This window comes from Cebidichthys violaceus, unplaced genomic scaffold, assembly GCF_023349555.1.
Source record: "Cebidichthys violaceus isolate CVI_PGR_0920_01 unplaced genomic scaffold, fCebVio1.0.p SCAF_12, whole genome shotgun sequence".
NCBI classification, from domain to species: Eukaryota; Metazoa; Chordata; class Actinopteri; order Perciformes; family Stichaeidae; genus Cebidichthys; species Cebidichthys violaceus.
This window is the reverse complement of record NW_027176285.1, coordinates 9762515-9780200: the sequence shown is the minus strand read 5'-3', so window position 1 is coordinate 9780200 and position 17686 is coordinate 9762515. Positions and strand designations below refer to the sequence as shown.

Genomic DNA, 17686 nt, shown 5'->3' with positions numbered 1-17686 from the left:
CACACTCTTTTTCTTTCTTGTATTTCATTCTCTCCACCAAACAGAAACTATTAGACACATACAGTACATGGTGTGCGTGTTATTTACCTTGAACCGATCGCTAACTCCTCTCTCCGGCTGAATGAGAATGTGGAGAGAACGCCAACGCAAGGCATTTAGTAAAGGCCAAGGTACACAATGTTGGTCAGGTACCAGCACATTAAAGCTGGCTGCTGGGACGGCAGCAAAAGGGGACAGCAAGCAAGGTGAGGGCAAAGGAAGTAAGGAGGCTACAACAAGAATGGTCCATGTCAAACCTTTTTGAGGCCATGCAATGAAATGCAGGAGCCAGACTGGTTTAGACTGTATGTGCTTTTTGAAGAAAAGCGGTGGAGTGAGCAAACTTCGGAGGGCTGAACTTGCCTTTAAGTTCTTCCTTAATTTCTCTTATGTTTAATGAGGAAAAGAGTTATAGTTCCACACTGCATGTCAGTGTTACAAATTATATTCTATATCTGACATTTAATTTAAGAGTAGACTTACAGACTCAGAGTAAAACAATCAAAAAAATTAATTATACAGTTTTTATGCTTCCTGACAAGTCAATTTTATTTACATTTCCCAGAATTAAATGATAAATAGAGTGACTCCAAACCACAAATTTATTTGAACAGACAACAGTCAGTTGTGTGCAGACGTCTTTGCGTCGACAGCCAGAATAACAAAGTTGTTTCAGAGTGCTTTAAAATCTGGACAACATACAACCCTCTCTATCCTTAGACCCTAAATTTGGTTGGTTCGGCAAAAACTTAGACTAAGTGATTCAATGTAAAAATGCCTGACAATGCATCCCTGCACTCATCTGCATAATTTTTACATATTCCCCTATTTATTCATTCAGCATATGTATTTTGTATCTTTAGAAAGTTTCAGATCTGGACTAGAATCAGGAGAACAGAAGCTGGGGGGTCAACTACATCCATCTGAAAACAGGAAGTGAAGCTCACCACTTTGTTTAGTATGTGCCCCTAACCTCTGACCCCGATCTGGGTGGTTGTTATGATAACTGACAACTATGGAGGTGACACATGTCGAGCACACTGCAGGTCTTCATTCCCCCTGGCCTTCTGGAGGAATTGGGGAAAGGCAGGTAATAAAAAAGGGGATAGAGAGTGGAAGTCTAGTGACGTGTAAAAAAATATATATGTATATATATATATATATATATATCTTGAAAAAAATAAAAACGTCTTTGGATGGAATTCAAGATCACATGAGTGACTTTCTCTTTATCTAGTTCAGAGTACTGCTAGGGGGCATCTCATCACCGCCCAAGGCAAACTGGCCTCGGTATCGAAGTCACATCTTCAAACTGAGCCTTTCAACCAGACAGAAAGATGCCGTGTAGGACATCATTTTACAGTACACTTGTCATCCTGTAGTGTGTGCATGAGTGTGAGTGTGTGTGCCCGCAGGGAGGACATAGCTGAAAAAGAGAGGAAAGGGCAGCAGCCAAGCATCCCCCACCACAGCCACCTGCCCCCGTCTACTGGTGGTACTGGTAGTATGAAGCTCATTTCATAGACAAACACTCATGAATCCACTATCAACTAAAAGACACACAAGTGTACACATCTACATGTGTCCTGACATATGCAGAGCGTTAAAAAAAAGAGCACATACGCATGAAAGCCTAACTGCAGACATGCACATACACACACACACACACACAGACAGACACTTCAAACACACACACACACACACACACACACACACACACTACTCACCATGATCTCATCCTGGAGCAGAAAAACCACAGAGAAGAAGAAAAAGAGGACGAGACACAGCAAAAAGAGAAATCACTCAGAGGAAATGGGAGGCAACAAAAAACAAGAGCTGAAGAAGATAATATTAAAAAATAAAATTTGGAAAAAATAGAACATGCTTTCAGAGGGCAAAGTAGAATGTCAAACATGCAAAATGTGTTTATTTTACCTCGGCTGTATAGTAATAGATCTGATATTGTGACGTATTTACAGCAGCCAATCACTGTAGGTTTGTCTGTCCGTCATTTAGCACAAACCCCAAAAAAGGTTTTGTGGAAAGTAAAGCCATGACAAAAGGCACCATGAGATACTTTACTGAGATGATGTCTTTCTGACTCTGACCACTTTTGCTTCCTTAACATGCACATCTGCACGTATTTAAATACAAAAAAACATACTTAAATAAAAAATCCAGATGAGGTTTAACAATTTAAACAATTATTAAAATTTTCAATTTTTGAGGATTGTGTAACCTTGAGTGCTTTCTATTTGATATTAATACGGTTGTTGGGACCATCCTTCAAGATTCAACAACTGCTGTCCGTGTAACATGTACAAGAGCTGTACAGGGCTGCATTGTGTAAGATATGGACTGTTGCCCAAGGTAACAAGATACTGTGTAGCTGTGCTACATTTAGCATGGGCAAGACAGAGAGCTGAGTGCTAACCTTCCTATATACAGTCTATGGTGCTAACAGAACAGGGCCTCAGGGAAAAACTGTTTGAAGTTCAGATGTCATGTTGCTGAACAACACACGAAACACACTGGAGGAGTTCAGTCTGGAGTTGTGTTCTTGTAGCTGTTCTGTACCTTAACCTGTAAAGCTCAGTATAATCTGTCACATAAAAGTGACAGTCTTTGCTGGACACAACGGTATGTTTAGTGTTGTCAAAGTACCTGGTTGCCAGCTGCTTTCTTCTTGTTCATTTGGTTGATCCTCTGCTGAGCGCTGCACAACAAAACACATCAGGAGAAGCTGAATTTCTGCACTGCAACTGCACATGAACTGGTAGATCTCCAAGCAGTAGACATCACAGTGACTGTAGTATTTTATACTCTATAATGGAGAATACAAAACACAGAAGCTTACTTGGCAAATCCAATGAAGTCCTCATGGTTGGTGTTCATGTAAGACAACTCAATGTCTATCAACAGCAACACCTGAACAGAGAGAAAGAGAGCTGTTATCAATAAATGCCCATTTATTGATAGTATTTTAGAGCTTCCAATGGTTTGGGGTTTTAGATCGATTGTGTGTGCAAAACTGAAAAGTACACCTAAGTAAAAACTATTGTATAAATATATATATATATATATATATATATATATATATATATATATATATACACACAGCTTCTTATCACCCTCTATGTACCAACGTACATTTATAACAAATACCACAAATATTACACGGTAATCAGCGTTGTATGTGTGTCTGACCAAAATACCAAAAAAAGGAAAAACTATTTTTGGAGAGTTTTTAAAGTATTTTTGTTCGGAATATGTATAATAAGCATATCATTTAGCTATCGCTACTGAGAGTTTAACAAACATAAAAAAAGAAAAAAACATGACGTAGATAGGTTTGCAGTTTTCAAGGTGTATATTTCAAATTGCATTCATTACACACATGAAAATAAAGTTGTGAACTCCGACTGAATATCTATTATCAGAATCATTTGAACTGTATTTTAACTGCTACTGTGTAAAGGGAATACTGCTGTTAAAAAGCACCGTATTTGTTTAAAGTGTTTGCAAACCAAATGTTATTGCACTTTTGTTCATATAGCAATACTTTTAAAATAAAAGTGCGCAATACACTACTTTTGAATTCATTATTGAATTTTGTACATAACAATCATGCGATTAATCGCGATTAAAAATTGTAATTGTTGCCCAGCACTAATAAATGTATTGTATATGTGTTACCTGGTTCTTAGTGCGGTTTTCTCTGTCCCTGATGTGCTGGGTGACAATTCTCTCCATCTCCTCTCTCAACATGGGGTACTGAGCCAGCTGTGGGCACAGAACACAGTGGGTAGGTAGCAAAAACATACATGCCAACTATCACAAGTCTACATACAGACTTTTAAAACAACACTATATTTCTCATCTCACTGAACCACAACGCACAGTTCCACCAATACAACAAATTACGTTACATAAACAGAAGTAAACAGGTTATGTTATGAGGAGTTTATCCCAGACTTCGCTCTAGTCTCTGCACACCCTGACCAGTGGGTGGATTTGAGCTAAGAGTGGATTTTATGTGCAAAATGTCTATTTGTGGCCAACATGGAACAAATGCAGTAGAATAGTGCAAAGTCTGTGATATTACCACACAAACAGAATAAACAATGTTTCTGGCAGTAAAGCTTCTTTTTCCCAGCACACTGTGGGTCTTTTTTTCCATGAGCTCATTGCAAACCCACGAACGCAGACATTGGTGGGCCTCCAATGTGACACAAACACATTTGGAGAAGTGTGAGGAAAGAAGAAAAATCAAAACCAAAAATCACAGCGCAGGAAAGAAAAATGTACGCTGTTTTCTTGCAAGTTACAATGCATCTTTCATGTCCGTCATATGGTTTTGGTGGGTGGGTATCAGTAAACTTCTGGTGCTCAAGTTGATTTACTGCTTCCTGGATTTGGTTCAATTACAAAGTAGACAACATCCATAATGAATAGTGTGCTGCAGGAATGAGTCCTAAAACCAGGAAATGTGTTTGCTTTTTTGCACTTCTGGTTCCCTCATTTTAAAGTCAATCAGTTTTTTAAATGGGTTTTTGGATAGATGCCTGACATAAGGTCTGCGGTTAACACAAGCTTGAGAGATTGTAATGTTTTGTTCTACGATATATAAAAAAATACATAAAACAATTTATTTATTTTTCATTTTGAAGCTAGAATCTGTTATCTTAAAAAAACGTGGTGAACATGTTTTTTTAAGTTCTGTATAGATTTATTTTTCATAATTGTTTTTATCATATCAGTTTTATAAGAGCATACCTTTACAGCACCTGGTTAGGTTAATTTGTTGACAGTTTAGTCAAATCACTCATTTGAATTTTTGGAAATATGTGAAGTTTTAACATGAAAGAATGTCAATTTTTGATACTAACTCATTTGATGAGGACCACAATCTAGTGACTTCACTCCAATACTGGAAAATTGTGAAAAACATGAAAATAAAACATTTACAAACAAACTGTGGATGAAAGCAACATAATTGATGCTACTGGAAAGGTGCATTGTAACGTGAAGACTGTCAAAGGCTGTCAAAATCTGGTGATGTGTTCAGTGTCTTAAAAAATGACACAGAAGCACACAACTGAGAAAGAAATCTTTTGGGGTTTTTTTTACAAACAAGGCAGCAGGTAGAAGCACTCACAGTGATTCAGACTGACATGCAATGCAAAGGAGCAGGGAGGGAGGGATGAGAGAGAGGATGATGGAGGAAGACTTCAAACTGACCCCTTTGTGGATTTTCCCAACCACTGTATATTATAATACAGTATCTTTAAATACAGTATGTCTCTGAAAGTGAAATCAAGATAAAAGTGTGACAGAGAAGAGAAATCCAAAGGAGGTCACGCTGTCTTTTGGTCATTTGCTTTGCGAGGAAGCAGCCGGTTCAAAGGGTTAGAGGACGACAGGATGGGTAGGACAAAAGAGAAATCAAAAGAGAAATAAAGAGACGCTCGAAATACGTCAGTTGGTCAGTGAGTGGAACCACACAATCAGTCAATCCACTATATTAAATCATACTGACAAAGACAGAAACAAATATGATTTTGACTAACTTAAGTCAAAAAGGAAATTCAGACATCAAGAGGTCAAATATGAAAGAAAATGATCTAACATGCGGGTTGAGAGGCAACAATTCGTCAATATAAGGCCAATAACTGCGAGAAGACAAATGACAGATACATTTTAATTACAATGCAGACTAAATGGTTGCAGTAGTAAGACCTGGAGTGAGGATAGACCGATATCTGCTGGCTGAAGTTTAGGACCAATGAAATACCAGCAAAACTAATGACATTCATCAGCCTCAGCTTAACTTTCTCTTTAGCACTGATTAGCAAATGTTTGATGGTAGTTTACATTTTGATGTTAAACATAGCATCTAATGTACTGTAGGTATAAATCAAAACCATGTGGTTCAACGAAGAAAAGAGAAGTCTTCTTCATTGTCCCCATTGTAAGGAGATTTTTAGTGAGAATAACTCACATTATATCTGTCTAAATCTCAGAGTCAGTTCACTTTTTAAAATACTGTAAAGAATACTGCAGTTGTTTTTCTCTCTCATACTTCTCGATACTTGAATGCTCAGCCATCGGTCTACCCGTTACCTGTGTGATTAACAGATAGCGAAAGTGCCTTGGTTCTCTTTGGCATTTTACCTTTTGACTACCCTTTCGTATGGTGGAGGTGAGTTCGCTCACAACCATATCTATACACTTCAGTGTGGGCTCCTTCAGCTTTTGGATCTGCTTTTTCACTATGGCCTCAAAGGCCAGATCAGGGGTGAACAGCCCCGTCCTGTAGGGATAGGCAGGGAGCACGGGAGAGAGGAGTGAAAATCAAAAGAAGACAAAAGAAGGGTGGAAAGAGAGGAGAAGTAAAAGCACCAAATGAAGAGTTGTAAGAAGACATAAAGGAACAGACAGATGGAGAAAAGTGAGAAAGTGAAAGTGTGAGACGATAAAGCAAAAGGAGTAAAAACAGATGGTGAGGGAAAAGGACAATAGACGGATGATGAAGTAAAAATTGGAGATGGAACGGAAGAAACAACAGATTTAAGATTTTAAACAAAGACAAGGAGAGGTATGGAGGTGGGGGGGAGGTAAACAGCACAGAAGGAAGGAAATGTAAGTGAGACATTTGGTTTCCCCTGAAGGCATTCTACACCAGAACAGTGCTGGAGTCTCTCTCTATCAATAAAGAGAAAACAGAGAGATAAGACAAGAGAAAGAGGAGGAAAAAGAGAGAGCTCCCAGCCTGCACGACTCCACCAGCCAAAATCTCCAAGCGATGCACCGCGAGACCGCAGCTGTGCACTCCAACGTTCAGCCAGCACGCTCTGATCCCCCCCTGGTCTCGACCCTTTCTCCACCCATCCCTCCTTTTCCCCTGGCTTCCAGCGGGAGCGTAATCGTAACATTTATTATCTCACGGCAGCTCCAGGTTGTTGCAGTCCAACCGCTGTTGAAATTGTTTGGATCAGTTTGGACAAAGACTGTTTTTTTTTCTTTTGGCCACACTCACAAGTGTGCGGCCCCAGAGGCCTGTTGAAGAGCAGTTCAAATATAATAGTCATGGCTCCTGTCTGCTGCAGGTGCACGGCTGCGGCCTCACACACAAGGGAGTCTGGACGCTGAGGTCATCCAATATCGCTGCCAGGTATTGTAAATGACTGTCGAATGATGATCCACGTGTATACCTTTGTATTTAAGCATAGGTGGAAAGATTATCTAAGTCAGGGTTCTAGAAGTGGAACTAAGACTATGTGACTTGAGGACTACTCAAGTAAATGTATAAAATCAATTCCAAAGCCCTCCAAAGAGGTACGAAGAGGTGTTCTTTAGCTTGCATAGAGACGGCCTCAAGAGAGACAGGAGTTGTCCCAATTCCACAATAAATACCAGCTCTCAGTTGTGCACACAACATATATGTGCAAATAAGATAATAACAATAAGATAAGATCTTGGCCAAACAAAATAATATCTTGTGCACACAAGATAATAACTCGTGTGCACAAGATGAAGAATATCTTTCAGGGGTTCGGAAAATAGGAAAAATCTTTTCTTTTTTTTCTTAGTTTAAATAAAAATGGCATTACTATTCAGAAGCACTGTACAAGTTTGATGTATGTCAGCGTGCGTATTGCATCATTTCCTGTTAGTAGGAAACAGGAAAGCACACTGACCTCTTGTATACTAACTGCAAAAACAGTATACTATGACAGCATGTAGTACAGTACATATCGTTAGTACATAGTGTGGAATTGGGGCGCAGTGTAAAATAATCTACTTTGTCAAAACATCCTAACTGAGGCAACTCGTAAACTCAAGTTCTGAGCTGAGACTGCTCTGACATTAAATCTTTTATGGGCAACGATATTTTGATGACCGCTCAGCCTCCACACTGGTTTTCTTAAACACAGCTTTCTACCACGGCCAGTCTGTCCAGCCAAACCAGTCCCAAGCGGTACGGTAGGCAGGCAGGCGGGCAGTCATACCGCAGACCACCCTGCCACTCCAGGTCTCCCCTCGCTGTCCAAAAAAACAACGAGGGCTGGAGAGAGCCAGGTGGTTACAGTAAAAGGGAGTGAACAGCAGAGGGACTTTGCAGAGGAGGGTTGAAAATACAAAAATAAAGTGCTATCCACTGTTTTCTATCATTTTTTACCTTCTTGGTACACTGCCTAACCGTATTGACTAGCTCAGAAATGACCATGTCCACACATTTGGTGCAAGGCTCTTTAATCTTCCCAATCTGCCTTTTCACAATGGTCTCAAAGGCCATGTCCGGGGTGAAGAGGCCAGTTCTGCCCGACAGAGAGAGAACCAGCCACAGGGCCAAAAAAAGAGGAGGATGGCAGAGAGAAAGACAGAAGGAGGGAGGAGAGTTGGGTAAAGAGAAGAGTGTTAATTGTAAAGAATTACTCTCCGTTTCTGAGCTTTTTCTCCAAAACATAAACAGACACAAATTAGACAGAGAGAGAGAGTGAGAGAGAGAGAGAGAGAGAGAGAGAGAGAGAGAGAGAGAGAGAGAGAGAGAGAGAGAGAGAGAGAGAGAGTAAGAGAATGGAAATACAAATCAACATGTTCTGGGAAATATTTAGTTATTTTAATGAAATTCAATCTGTTCTTAATTTGTAAATTTCTTCTGCAAATATAAAGCCATTTTCCCTCAAGAATGTGTGTCACTGCAGCCTAGCCGGTGTGTTATCCATCAAGAGGATGGACGGGATCTCACTTGATAAAGACAATACATAAATACTTCCCTGACAACTCACCACAAGGACAGCCTGGAAACTTTGGAGGTGGAACTGGACCCAGGTAACTTAAATAACATGAATGTGCCATCAAAAATCCATTTCAGCAAAAGTCTGGCTATGAATATGGACTTTGACTGAATTTAAAAAAAATGAAATTCAAATTCAAGCAACCAAATTCCGGTGATAACTCTGGATGCGACCCACCGGTAACAGCCAATTATCATCAAACCTCCAAAGATTACCATTTATTACTACCGAGTAACATCCTAACAATGATCTACACTGATACTGAAGTAAGCTAAATAAAGTATAAAAACCAGTACTGACAGAAACCAACAACTGCCATTGAAATAAATAAAAACATTTCTTTGTGAATTTCACACATGCTTGACACGAGAAGCACCACCCATAAATCCCACATCTCCTGCTTCTCACCACATCCTGTCATAATCTGATTCAGACAGACCAAACACAATTTTAAAAACATTTTGGCACCAAATATAAATTATTTTTTTCCTGATGTTTTTTTTGTCTTATTAGATGATTAAAAAAAAACAAAGGCACAGACCAGCAAGAATGAAAAAACAAACACAAATCAAATGTAAAGGCCACAAAGAAAAATACGGTGCAACCTATCTCATCACAAATCTTCTCTAAGTGTACTGACGCCATTAGTATTCAACAGAGGTCTTTGTGATTAGATAAGCAAAGTCAGTTAGATGCAGTCAGGCTAGCAGAGGTGACGGAGATGGAGAGAGAGAGAGAGAGAGGGGGGGGGGGGGGCGGGATGAAGTAAAGAGGGAGGGAAGTGGGGGTGGAGGGGTGAGTTGAAGGGCGGACGTGCCTGATTCCATGAATGTTCTTGATGGCGTAGCTGATCTCCTTGCGGAGCTCTTTCTCATCAAACTCCATCTGCAAACAAAACAGAGACCACAGGGAGAATTAAGTATAGTAATATACCCTCATGAATCAGTTCAACTTTATTCCTCCATTCTTTATTTTCAAACACCATGTCAGCTAATAAGAACTTAAATTAGAACACGTGCCCATCACTATTTCTTAAATGTCTCCGCTGCTTTTATTTTGCAAACCTTAAACACTCCTCCTCCCACAGATCTGCATTCTGTCGAATATACTTTATCATGGGAAGTAGGATATATAAGCCGATCTACTATATTCCTACAGGATCTGTTTTTACTTAATTTTTAAAGTACCTCATTCATTCTCACTTTCCTCAGCAAAGTTTCATATTTCCTTAAAAGCATTTAATCCAAACATATAAAACACAATGATTTTATGAGTCAAGCTTCTGGTTTGGAAGCAACCTGCTCTGTTCTCCCAGTGGGAAACTGATGGGGGATTTTTCTGAGGCCTCAGTCACAAGAAGTAAGATTTATATCCTCAGAGGGAGGACGAGAGAGGATGGAGGAGAGGAGTGGATGAAAGAAAGGGAGAGGAAAGAAGAGACGGTTAAAGGCCGACTGAGAGAGAATGTGAAAGAGGATCGAACATGTAAAACAGGGGGTTGAGGTAAAAGGGTTAGCGAGAGAGAGAGAGAGAGAGAGAGAGAGAGAGAGAGAGAGGCTGGGGGAGGTGGAAGAAGGGAGGACAAGCTCGGGGTAAAGGTGAAGTGAAAGGTGAACAGAGACGATGTGGGTGAGGGATAAAATGTGGATGGATGTGATGACGGAGTGAGAGACGCAGAAGGAAGAAGGTGAGGTGGGGGAAGTGAGAGTGAAGGGACGACAACGGGAGATGTAAACTAAGAGGGAGGAAATGGGGAATGTTTGGGTCAGAAAAGCCCAAAACCTGAGGGAGGCCTTCTCTCCTTCTGAGGCTGGGTAGGAAACCCAGGAAGGAGAGAGGTGATGATGTAAAGAGACACAGAAAGATATTTGTCATAAATCAAGTTATGCTTTCATGTAGGTTATTGTTTTATGTGTTCATTATTTTAACACAATCCAATAGACTGAATTCCCTTTCTTTTCGATGATTCACAGTATTCTTTATTATATATATTATAACAGTTTTTACTTTTGCTTTACGTCAAATGAATCAGCACACTCACTCAAAAATCTATTTTCTGCAGACTAAACTAGCTATAATGCCACAAAATTAGAAAACAAAAAAATGAGAATGACAAGTTCCCACAAGTCTGGTAAATGCTTTAAAGGATTTGTGAGCTTCAGAATTGCTTGTGCATAAATATTTACAGCTATAGAAGTGACGTTTTTAGGGTTTGGTGGTTGTGCCAAAGTTTGATGTTTCTTTTTTATTGCAAAAACATTTTGGCAATCCCTTCCATTACTTCGTAGGTTTATAATTTGTACTATAACTTGGGATATCAGCTTGAGGGAAACGCTGTTTGTTTTTTTCTCAGTGTAGGATCTAAAGAAAATATTCATCAAACTTGGAACAGTCTTGCTTTAAGCTTCATCCTCCTTCCTTTCCCCAATCATTTTCATACAGTCTCTAGATAAAAGTATCAAACCAAATCACACACAAGTAAACACAACATCTGGCAGACACACACACACACACACACACACACACACACACACACACACACACACACACCTTGACCAGTTCGAAGGGGAAGCGTTCATGGAAGATGCGATTGATCCTGGCGCCACCTGACAGCTCAGCCGTGTCAATCTGGTCCCCGGAGCCCTCTATACATTTATCAAAGTCCACAGAGAACTGCTGCACCATCCTGCAGGGGATGCAGAGATATCAATGAATCTTTTTGTCTGTTCCTATCTCACAGTCTTCTGCTCACTACTACTACTCACTGGAGCAGAGCCTTGGTCTTGCGAGATGGATCGTCGGGTCTGAAGTTCTTGTATTCCTCCACCTCCTTCTCTATGGAGAGAAGCTGACTCTGCAGCTTGGCCCGCAGACTAGGCAGGGTGTCCCGGATGTGGTTGGTCAGTTGCTGTGCAGGTCAAATGTCAGAGTTAGATCACTGGGAGTATGGGGAATGTCTGAATTAGATTGCTGGAAAATACAGCCCCCATTAACGGACGTACTGCAGTTGCCTGTGACTGACACTCTTACTCTGTCTTGCTCTTTTACACACCTGATTGAGGGTTTTCTGCAGGTAGGGAGTCCCCATACGGTCGGCCAGGTGTCTATATCCAGGGTGGGAGAGGAAAAACTTCCTCTCAGCAGCCATAGCAGCATTGATGTCCTTCCTGCCATCTATGTCCTTCTGGCTCCTGTTCACCACACCGATGTAACCTGGACACACAAGAGTCCCACAAACATTTACAATACAGTCTGAACGTTGTGAGATTTGCACAAAACTAAATCTAGCTCTTTTTAGCCCTTCTTGGAATTTTTGAGAGCAGACTGGAACAGATTCAACACTTGTGGCCTGACGGGAAATTTGACTGGAAGATAGCATAGTCTTGCATCAGAGCAATCAGGGATTGTGCTGGACTCATTTTCATTTTCTACATATGAACTGAGTTTGAACAGCCAAACCCAAAATGAACATCCCCTCTAGGACCAAACCACTTCAAATTGTGTTTAAAAATGTTTAGCTGAGGGAAACCACATTTCAGGAGACATGGGATTAAAAAAAAAGAATATAGACGAAGGATGAATAGAGGAGAGAACGGAGGGAAGAGCAATGAATAAATGTCTGAATGTGTGTCCCCAAGTTTTTAGAGAGAATATAGTTCAGGTTACGCGGATCCTATTTCTCCTCCTGTTAAGTTTTCTCATGCATCCCTCGGTTAAAGGCCGTTTAATGCTCTATAACTAATGCAACTGTGAGCCAGCGGCCTTGTAAATGTGGACATCCAGATTAGACAGAGAGAGACGAGGAGTAAAAAGAAGGAGGGGGACGTAGAAAATACAAAGGACATGGAAAATATTCAAAAGCGCATGCCTGGGTCCTAACCAAGTGCAAATGGAAAAGAAAAGTACCACATCAGCACATTGCAATAAAGGGCAGCCCGCAAGACACACGCAAGCTCTGTGCACAGAGCTTTTCTCTTTGACTCCTTAGCCGCTTCTGCTCTTCAACTCTTCCACCTTTCTGTCTGTCTGTTGATTTCTTACTCATTACAGTTTTTATCACACACTTCTCCGTCCTTTTTCTGTATTGTTTTTTTTTCCAGTGTTTGGTGCGTTGAACATTTTGAGTATGATCGCCTCACCACCACAAGAGGGAAACAGTGCGTCACTGCGTGGGCCCTGAAGTAGAGTGTGTCGGAGTGTGTGGGCTCACCCCTCCTGAGCGGGAGATGCTTATTCTCCAGGATGTCCTTAGCATCTGTTCCCTCGTCCATCAGGTCCAACTTGGTGATCACACCGATGGTCCTCATACCTACATGCACACACACACACACACACACACACACACACACCACCATGATAACCAGTCCTGAGAACGGAACTGAAAACTAAACAGATAAATCATTTCTAAAGCTGTAAATATATGCTGTGCAAAATACCCACAAATTCCAATGCTAGTCGTATTAGCCATAGCATATTTAGATAATTTAGTTAAGTAAGTTAAGGAGCAATGTCACAATGTAAATATACTTCAGTACAAGAATAATTCCTGCACTTCAAATTAATCTAAGAAATAGTAGTAAAACTAAAAGTTATTTTAAAAAGTGTATTATTGTTTGGATGCATTTATGTGTTAGTAGGATTTTAATGTAGCTGGTTGAGGTGGACCTAATTGTATTTACTTTAATACAGTTAATAGCATTGATTTGTGTTTAATGTTATAAAGTGCTTCATAGTAAATAGTTATATATGTATTTAAAAAAATATATGAGTTTGGAGGCCCAAATGCACATCTCCTTTAGTCTTCGGCGGGTTACAATATGTATGTGTGTGTGTGTGTGTGTGTGTGTGTGTGCGTGTGTGTGTGTGTGTGTGTGTGTGTGTGTGTGTGTGTGTGTGTGTGCGTGTCTGTGTGTGTGTGTGTGTGTGTGTGTGTGTGTGTGTGTGTGTGTGCGTGTCTGTGTGCGTGTGTGTGTGCGTGTCTGTGTGTGTGTGTGTGTGTGTGTGTGTGTGTGTGTGTGTGTGCGTGTCTGTGTGCGTGTGTGTGTGCGTGTCTGTGTGTGTGTGTGCATATACTCACCCTGAGGGTCGACCTCTTTGGCAATCTTTAAAGCATCAGAGTTTGCCAGATCAGAGTTGGCCGGGGAGACGGCCAGCATCAGGCAGTTCTCCTTGGTGACAAACTGCATCAGCATTTCTCTAATCTGGGCCTCGATGTCTGCAGGCTGGTCACCCACCGGCACTTTGGTCATCCCCGGCAGGTCCACCAGGGTCAGGTTCAGCACTGAGAGAAGAACAAGGAGCAGGAGAAAGCAAAGCGAACTGAAGAGAGCTTCTTCAGATGCATTCTTGCCAAATAAAAAGCTTGGTGGTTCATAAACTATTGATGTCCGACAAGCAGAACAAGTCACCCCAAACTAGTATCTGTGTAGAAATAGATTTTTGTCAGTCTCACCATTAGGGGAGTAGACACGCAGGTTGATGGGCACAGGGGAGATGCCCTTGTTGGCCCCGGTGATGCGGTCAGTCTCTGCCTCGATCTCCTGCCGGACCTCATCAAAATCTACGAACTTTTTGCCCTTACAGTGAAGAAACTCAGCATATTCTGGAAGAGACGGTTAAAAAAAGAAAATGTTATGAAAGTGAAATTGTGGAAAAAGGGAAAGAGATACATTTTAATCATTTTCACCTGGAAAAAAATGGCGATATTCTCACTCCATGGCAAATATTGATGGAATTTTGTAACCATATTATCATATATCTCGATTTAGGGGATAGTCAGCTATACGATTTGGAACTACTGTTCCCATAATTAAAACAGGAAATATAATGTTGTCATGTATTCAGGGAGCTAGCTGTGGCCCCATTTTATTACCCTCTAGTTGTGTGGCACCAAGTATGCTGAATTAGCAGTTCCTGTTTACAATGTACCCCACGGATTAATAGACAACTATCACTGGAGTAGTAGAAAACTGTAGAGGTAGAAACCTAAAAAACATGATGGTTTACAGTCCAGAGGGAAGAGGGGCACCTGTAGCAGCTAAAAGCTGTGTCTTTACTGTTGTCTCTTCCAGGAAGAATCAAAGGAAATCATTTAAGAGGGAAAGGGTGTTGCTGTAGATGTTGAATGTTGAAATCTCCATAGATGTTCATGGGTAAGATGTTTTTACCTGTGGGGCAGTTCATCAGCTGCAAAACCAACGGACGACGAGTCACAATGCCAGAACCACGGGGAAGGAAATCCCTGTAACACAACAGACAGTCAGCAAGGACGATGGTCAATAAAACTAACAACAATGTGGAGGGACAACAATTTGAATCACCAAATGACAAAAAGACAACAGAACATGAGTCAGTGAGAGTGAATCACGAGGCTTTGGGAAGACTGGAATTTGGTCCAAAGTACAAATAACAAGCGAGTGTTAATATGTGGGTGTTTGTGTGAGCAGTGCAATGCTGCATAACAACAAATCCTAACACAACAGCTGAGGTCCCACCAGGCTGAATTACCTTTTGATTTACTGCAGTGCTTTTTAATTGGAGGACATATAGCCTCATGAAATATGAAAGAAAAATGTTAAAAACTTCCTGAAGGTTTTCCTGAATTAACCCCAATTTTTCTTTAGAGTCGTATGTCACTCTCAAATATTGAAACTGAAAAAATGTATTTTTTTGCTATGAATACTTTTTGACTGTATCATAAATAAATTGCATTCAGATAGATGATGATGTGACAATCACAGCTGAAACAGTATAAGGGTTGACAGTTGAATATAAAGCAAGCTACAAAACTGATCCACTATCTACTACACTCAGCAGTTCCTCCTTCTAAATTGATGACGATTAAAATGTGTACCAGTTTTGTAGCAATGTTCTCTTAGTAATTTGACATGTCTAATACATTTTTTGATAGCTGATTTACTGAAAATGACAAAAAAAATAAAACAGTTATTTAAAAAAGAAGTAATTTGTGTCTCGTTATGCAATTTCTGTCCATCTACACCAGACCTGCTAGAACAAATTAAACTGTTTTACATCATAACACTGGCCTGGTGTGACTGAGGGGCAAAGTGTGTGTTTGTGAAGGCACAAGAGTGTGTGTGTCAATACAAATGTTTTTTTTTATGAACACAACACCTTGGGGGTGTTCAGCTGCTTATGCAACATCGTAGTTAACTTGCCTCTGGTACTGTGTGCTCCTCAACCAGCTGACTGGACAGTTCTTATTCAGTGAGGCATGATGTGTGTGTGTGTGTGTGTGTGTGTGTGTGTGTGTGTGTGTGTGTGTGTGTGTGTGTGTGTGTGTGTGCAGGGTTGTTGGAGACACGTACTGTAGTCTTCAATCTAACATTGCATAAGAGCAATTTGTTAGCTTGTCTTGCTTTTACATGTTAAAAAGTAATCATACAACATACCACTTGTATTGAAATCATACAATGCTTATATAAATTATATATATATTTATATAATTATATATATATATATATATATATATAAAGAGTAATATATATATTACTCTTGAGTAGGATTTATCAACTGATCAACACAATTAAGAAAAGAAATGAGGCCTCTGTTTGAACCTGAAGCAACGCCTGAGGCAGTTTGGATACATGAGTCAGCTGAACTGCTTTTGCTCGAAACTGTGACCTAAACCAGAAAAAGCTAATTCAGCAATTAGATGTTCAACATGAGGATCAAATTGGTATTGGGTGCCGCGCTACTGACTTTAACTAACCACAACTTGATGTCACGTTGTTGTTTGTACAGATTAAACAAGCTATCACAAAGAGGGCATCGGATCAGTACTATGTATCAGTAGATTGATATTGGGAGAGAACAAGTCCTGAAAATTTCTTTCAAACTTCACCTGTCTTGTTCTTTAAAACACAACATAAGATGAGGTATGCTGGTACTAGTGGTCCAATCAAAAATAAATAAAAGACCATTTTATTCAATCAAACACAACAAATTGATGAAATTTATTGGACTGAAGTTTGAGGAGAGATTTATAACCTCATAAAACAAAGGTTGCTAACTTATGCAGATTTCCTAATCCTTTCTCAACCTGCAGTGTGTCACTTAATACATTGGAGACAATATAAAAAACAAGCTTTAACTGTGTGATTGTCAGAATAGGCCTGAAGAGACATCACAGCTAATGTTTGCTGACCGCCCACACCCGCTACACAGGCCCGAGCACCAATAGGGAGCTTCACTATTGTTTCAATGTTTGTTGTTATAATGCAGCCTTATACAACAAAGGAAACCCTGCTCTCTCTTTCTCTCATGTGTGCGTCCGTCCATCTGCTGGTCTACCTGGCTGCCAGTGTAAGTACGTCTGTGTGTGTGTGTGTGTGTGTGTGTGTGTGTGTGTGTGTGTGTGTGTGTGTGTGTGTGTGTGTGGCTTTCCCCCTCTCCCACTTGGATGCCTTTTAGAGTAGACAGATGGCGTTGACGACAGAGCTTCCTCTCACTTCACTCCTCCTCATCCTCCCCTAAAACTGCTTCCACAAGGATCCCCCGAATGAGAGGAGAAGCCATGGCCAGCATCAGCTTTTTACAAACACACACACACACACACACGTAGATCGACATGTGCACTGCCACAATACTGAAAAACTGTGTCTACATTCCCTTATCATTTATCTAATCCTGCAGAGAGGGTGAGAGTCCCTCCACCCGCACCCTCCTGTGTTTTCATCCCCCCACAGTGAGGTGAGGAATAAAAACACTCACACCTGTGTGACTGCCAAAAGAACAGAGACCACCTCTGCAAAGAGGAGAGACATAGAGAGAGCCAACCGGTCAGACAAGGAGAACTGCAGATATTTTGTGAAACAGAAGGATTA

The 17686-nt window shown here is 40.5% G+C and overlaps 1 protein-coding gene across 9 annotated transcripts in view; it reads right to left on the bottom strand.

Annotated features, from left to right (window-relative positions):
* The window catches only part of dnm1a (dynamin 1a), a 49615-nt gene that overhangs the window by 24741 nt on the left and 7188 nt on the right, over positions 1 to 17686 (bottom strand). For 3 of the 9 annotated variants that reach the window (XM_068706270.1, XM_068706268.1, XM_068706271.1), the window contains exons 2-15: positions 15008 to 15081; positions 14293 to 14442; positions 13918 to 14121; positions 13051 to 13149; positions 11893 to 12053; positions 11606 to 11748; positions 11391 to 11526; positions 9658 to 9725; positions 8222 to 8360; positions 3736 to 3822; positions 2897 to 2967; positions 2704 to 2755; positions 1767 to 1778; positions 88 to 117 (exon numbers count right to left, since the gene is read on the bottom strand). In XM_068706270.1, the coding sequence (XP_068562371.1) occupies positions 88 to 117; positions 1767 to 1778; positions 2704 to 2755; positions 2897 to 2967; positions 3736 to 3822; positions 8222 to 8360; positions 9658 to 9725; positions 11391 to 11526; positions 11606 to 11748; positions 11893 to 12053; positions 13051 to 13149; positions 13918 to 14121; positions 14293 to 14442; positions 15008 to 15081 (1426 nt within the window). Of the gene's footprint in view, positions 1 to 87; positions 118 to 1766; positions 1779 to 2703; positions 2756 to 2896; positions 2968 to 3735; positions 3823 to 6213; positions 6353 to 8221; positions 8361 to 9657; positions 9726 to 11390; positions 11527 to 11605; positions 11749 to 11892; positions 12054 to 13050; positions 13150 to 13917; positions 14122 to 14292; positions 14443 to 15007; positions 15082 to 17686 lie in introns of all 9 variants that reach the window. The other 6 variants (XM_068706269.1, XM_068706276.1, XM_068706274.1 and 3 more) reach the window with 3 other exon arrangements.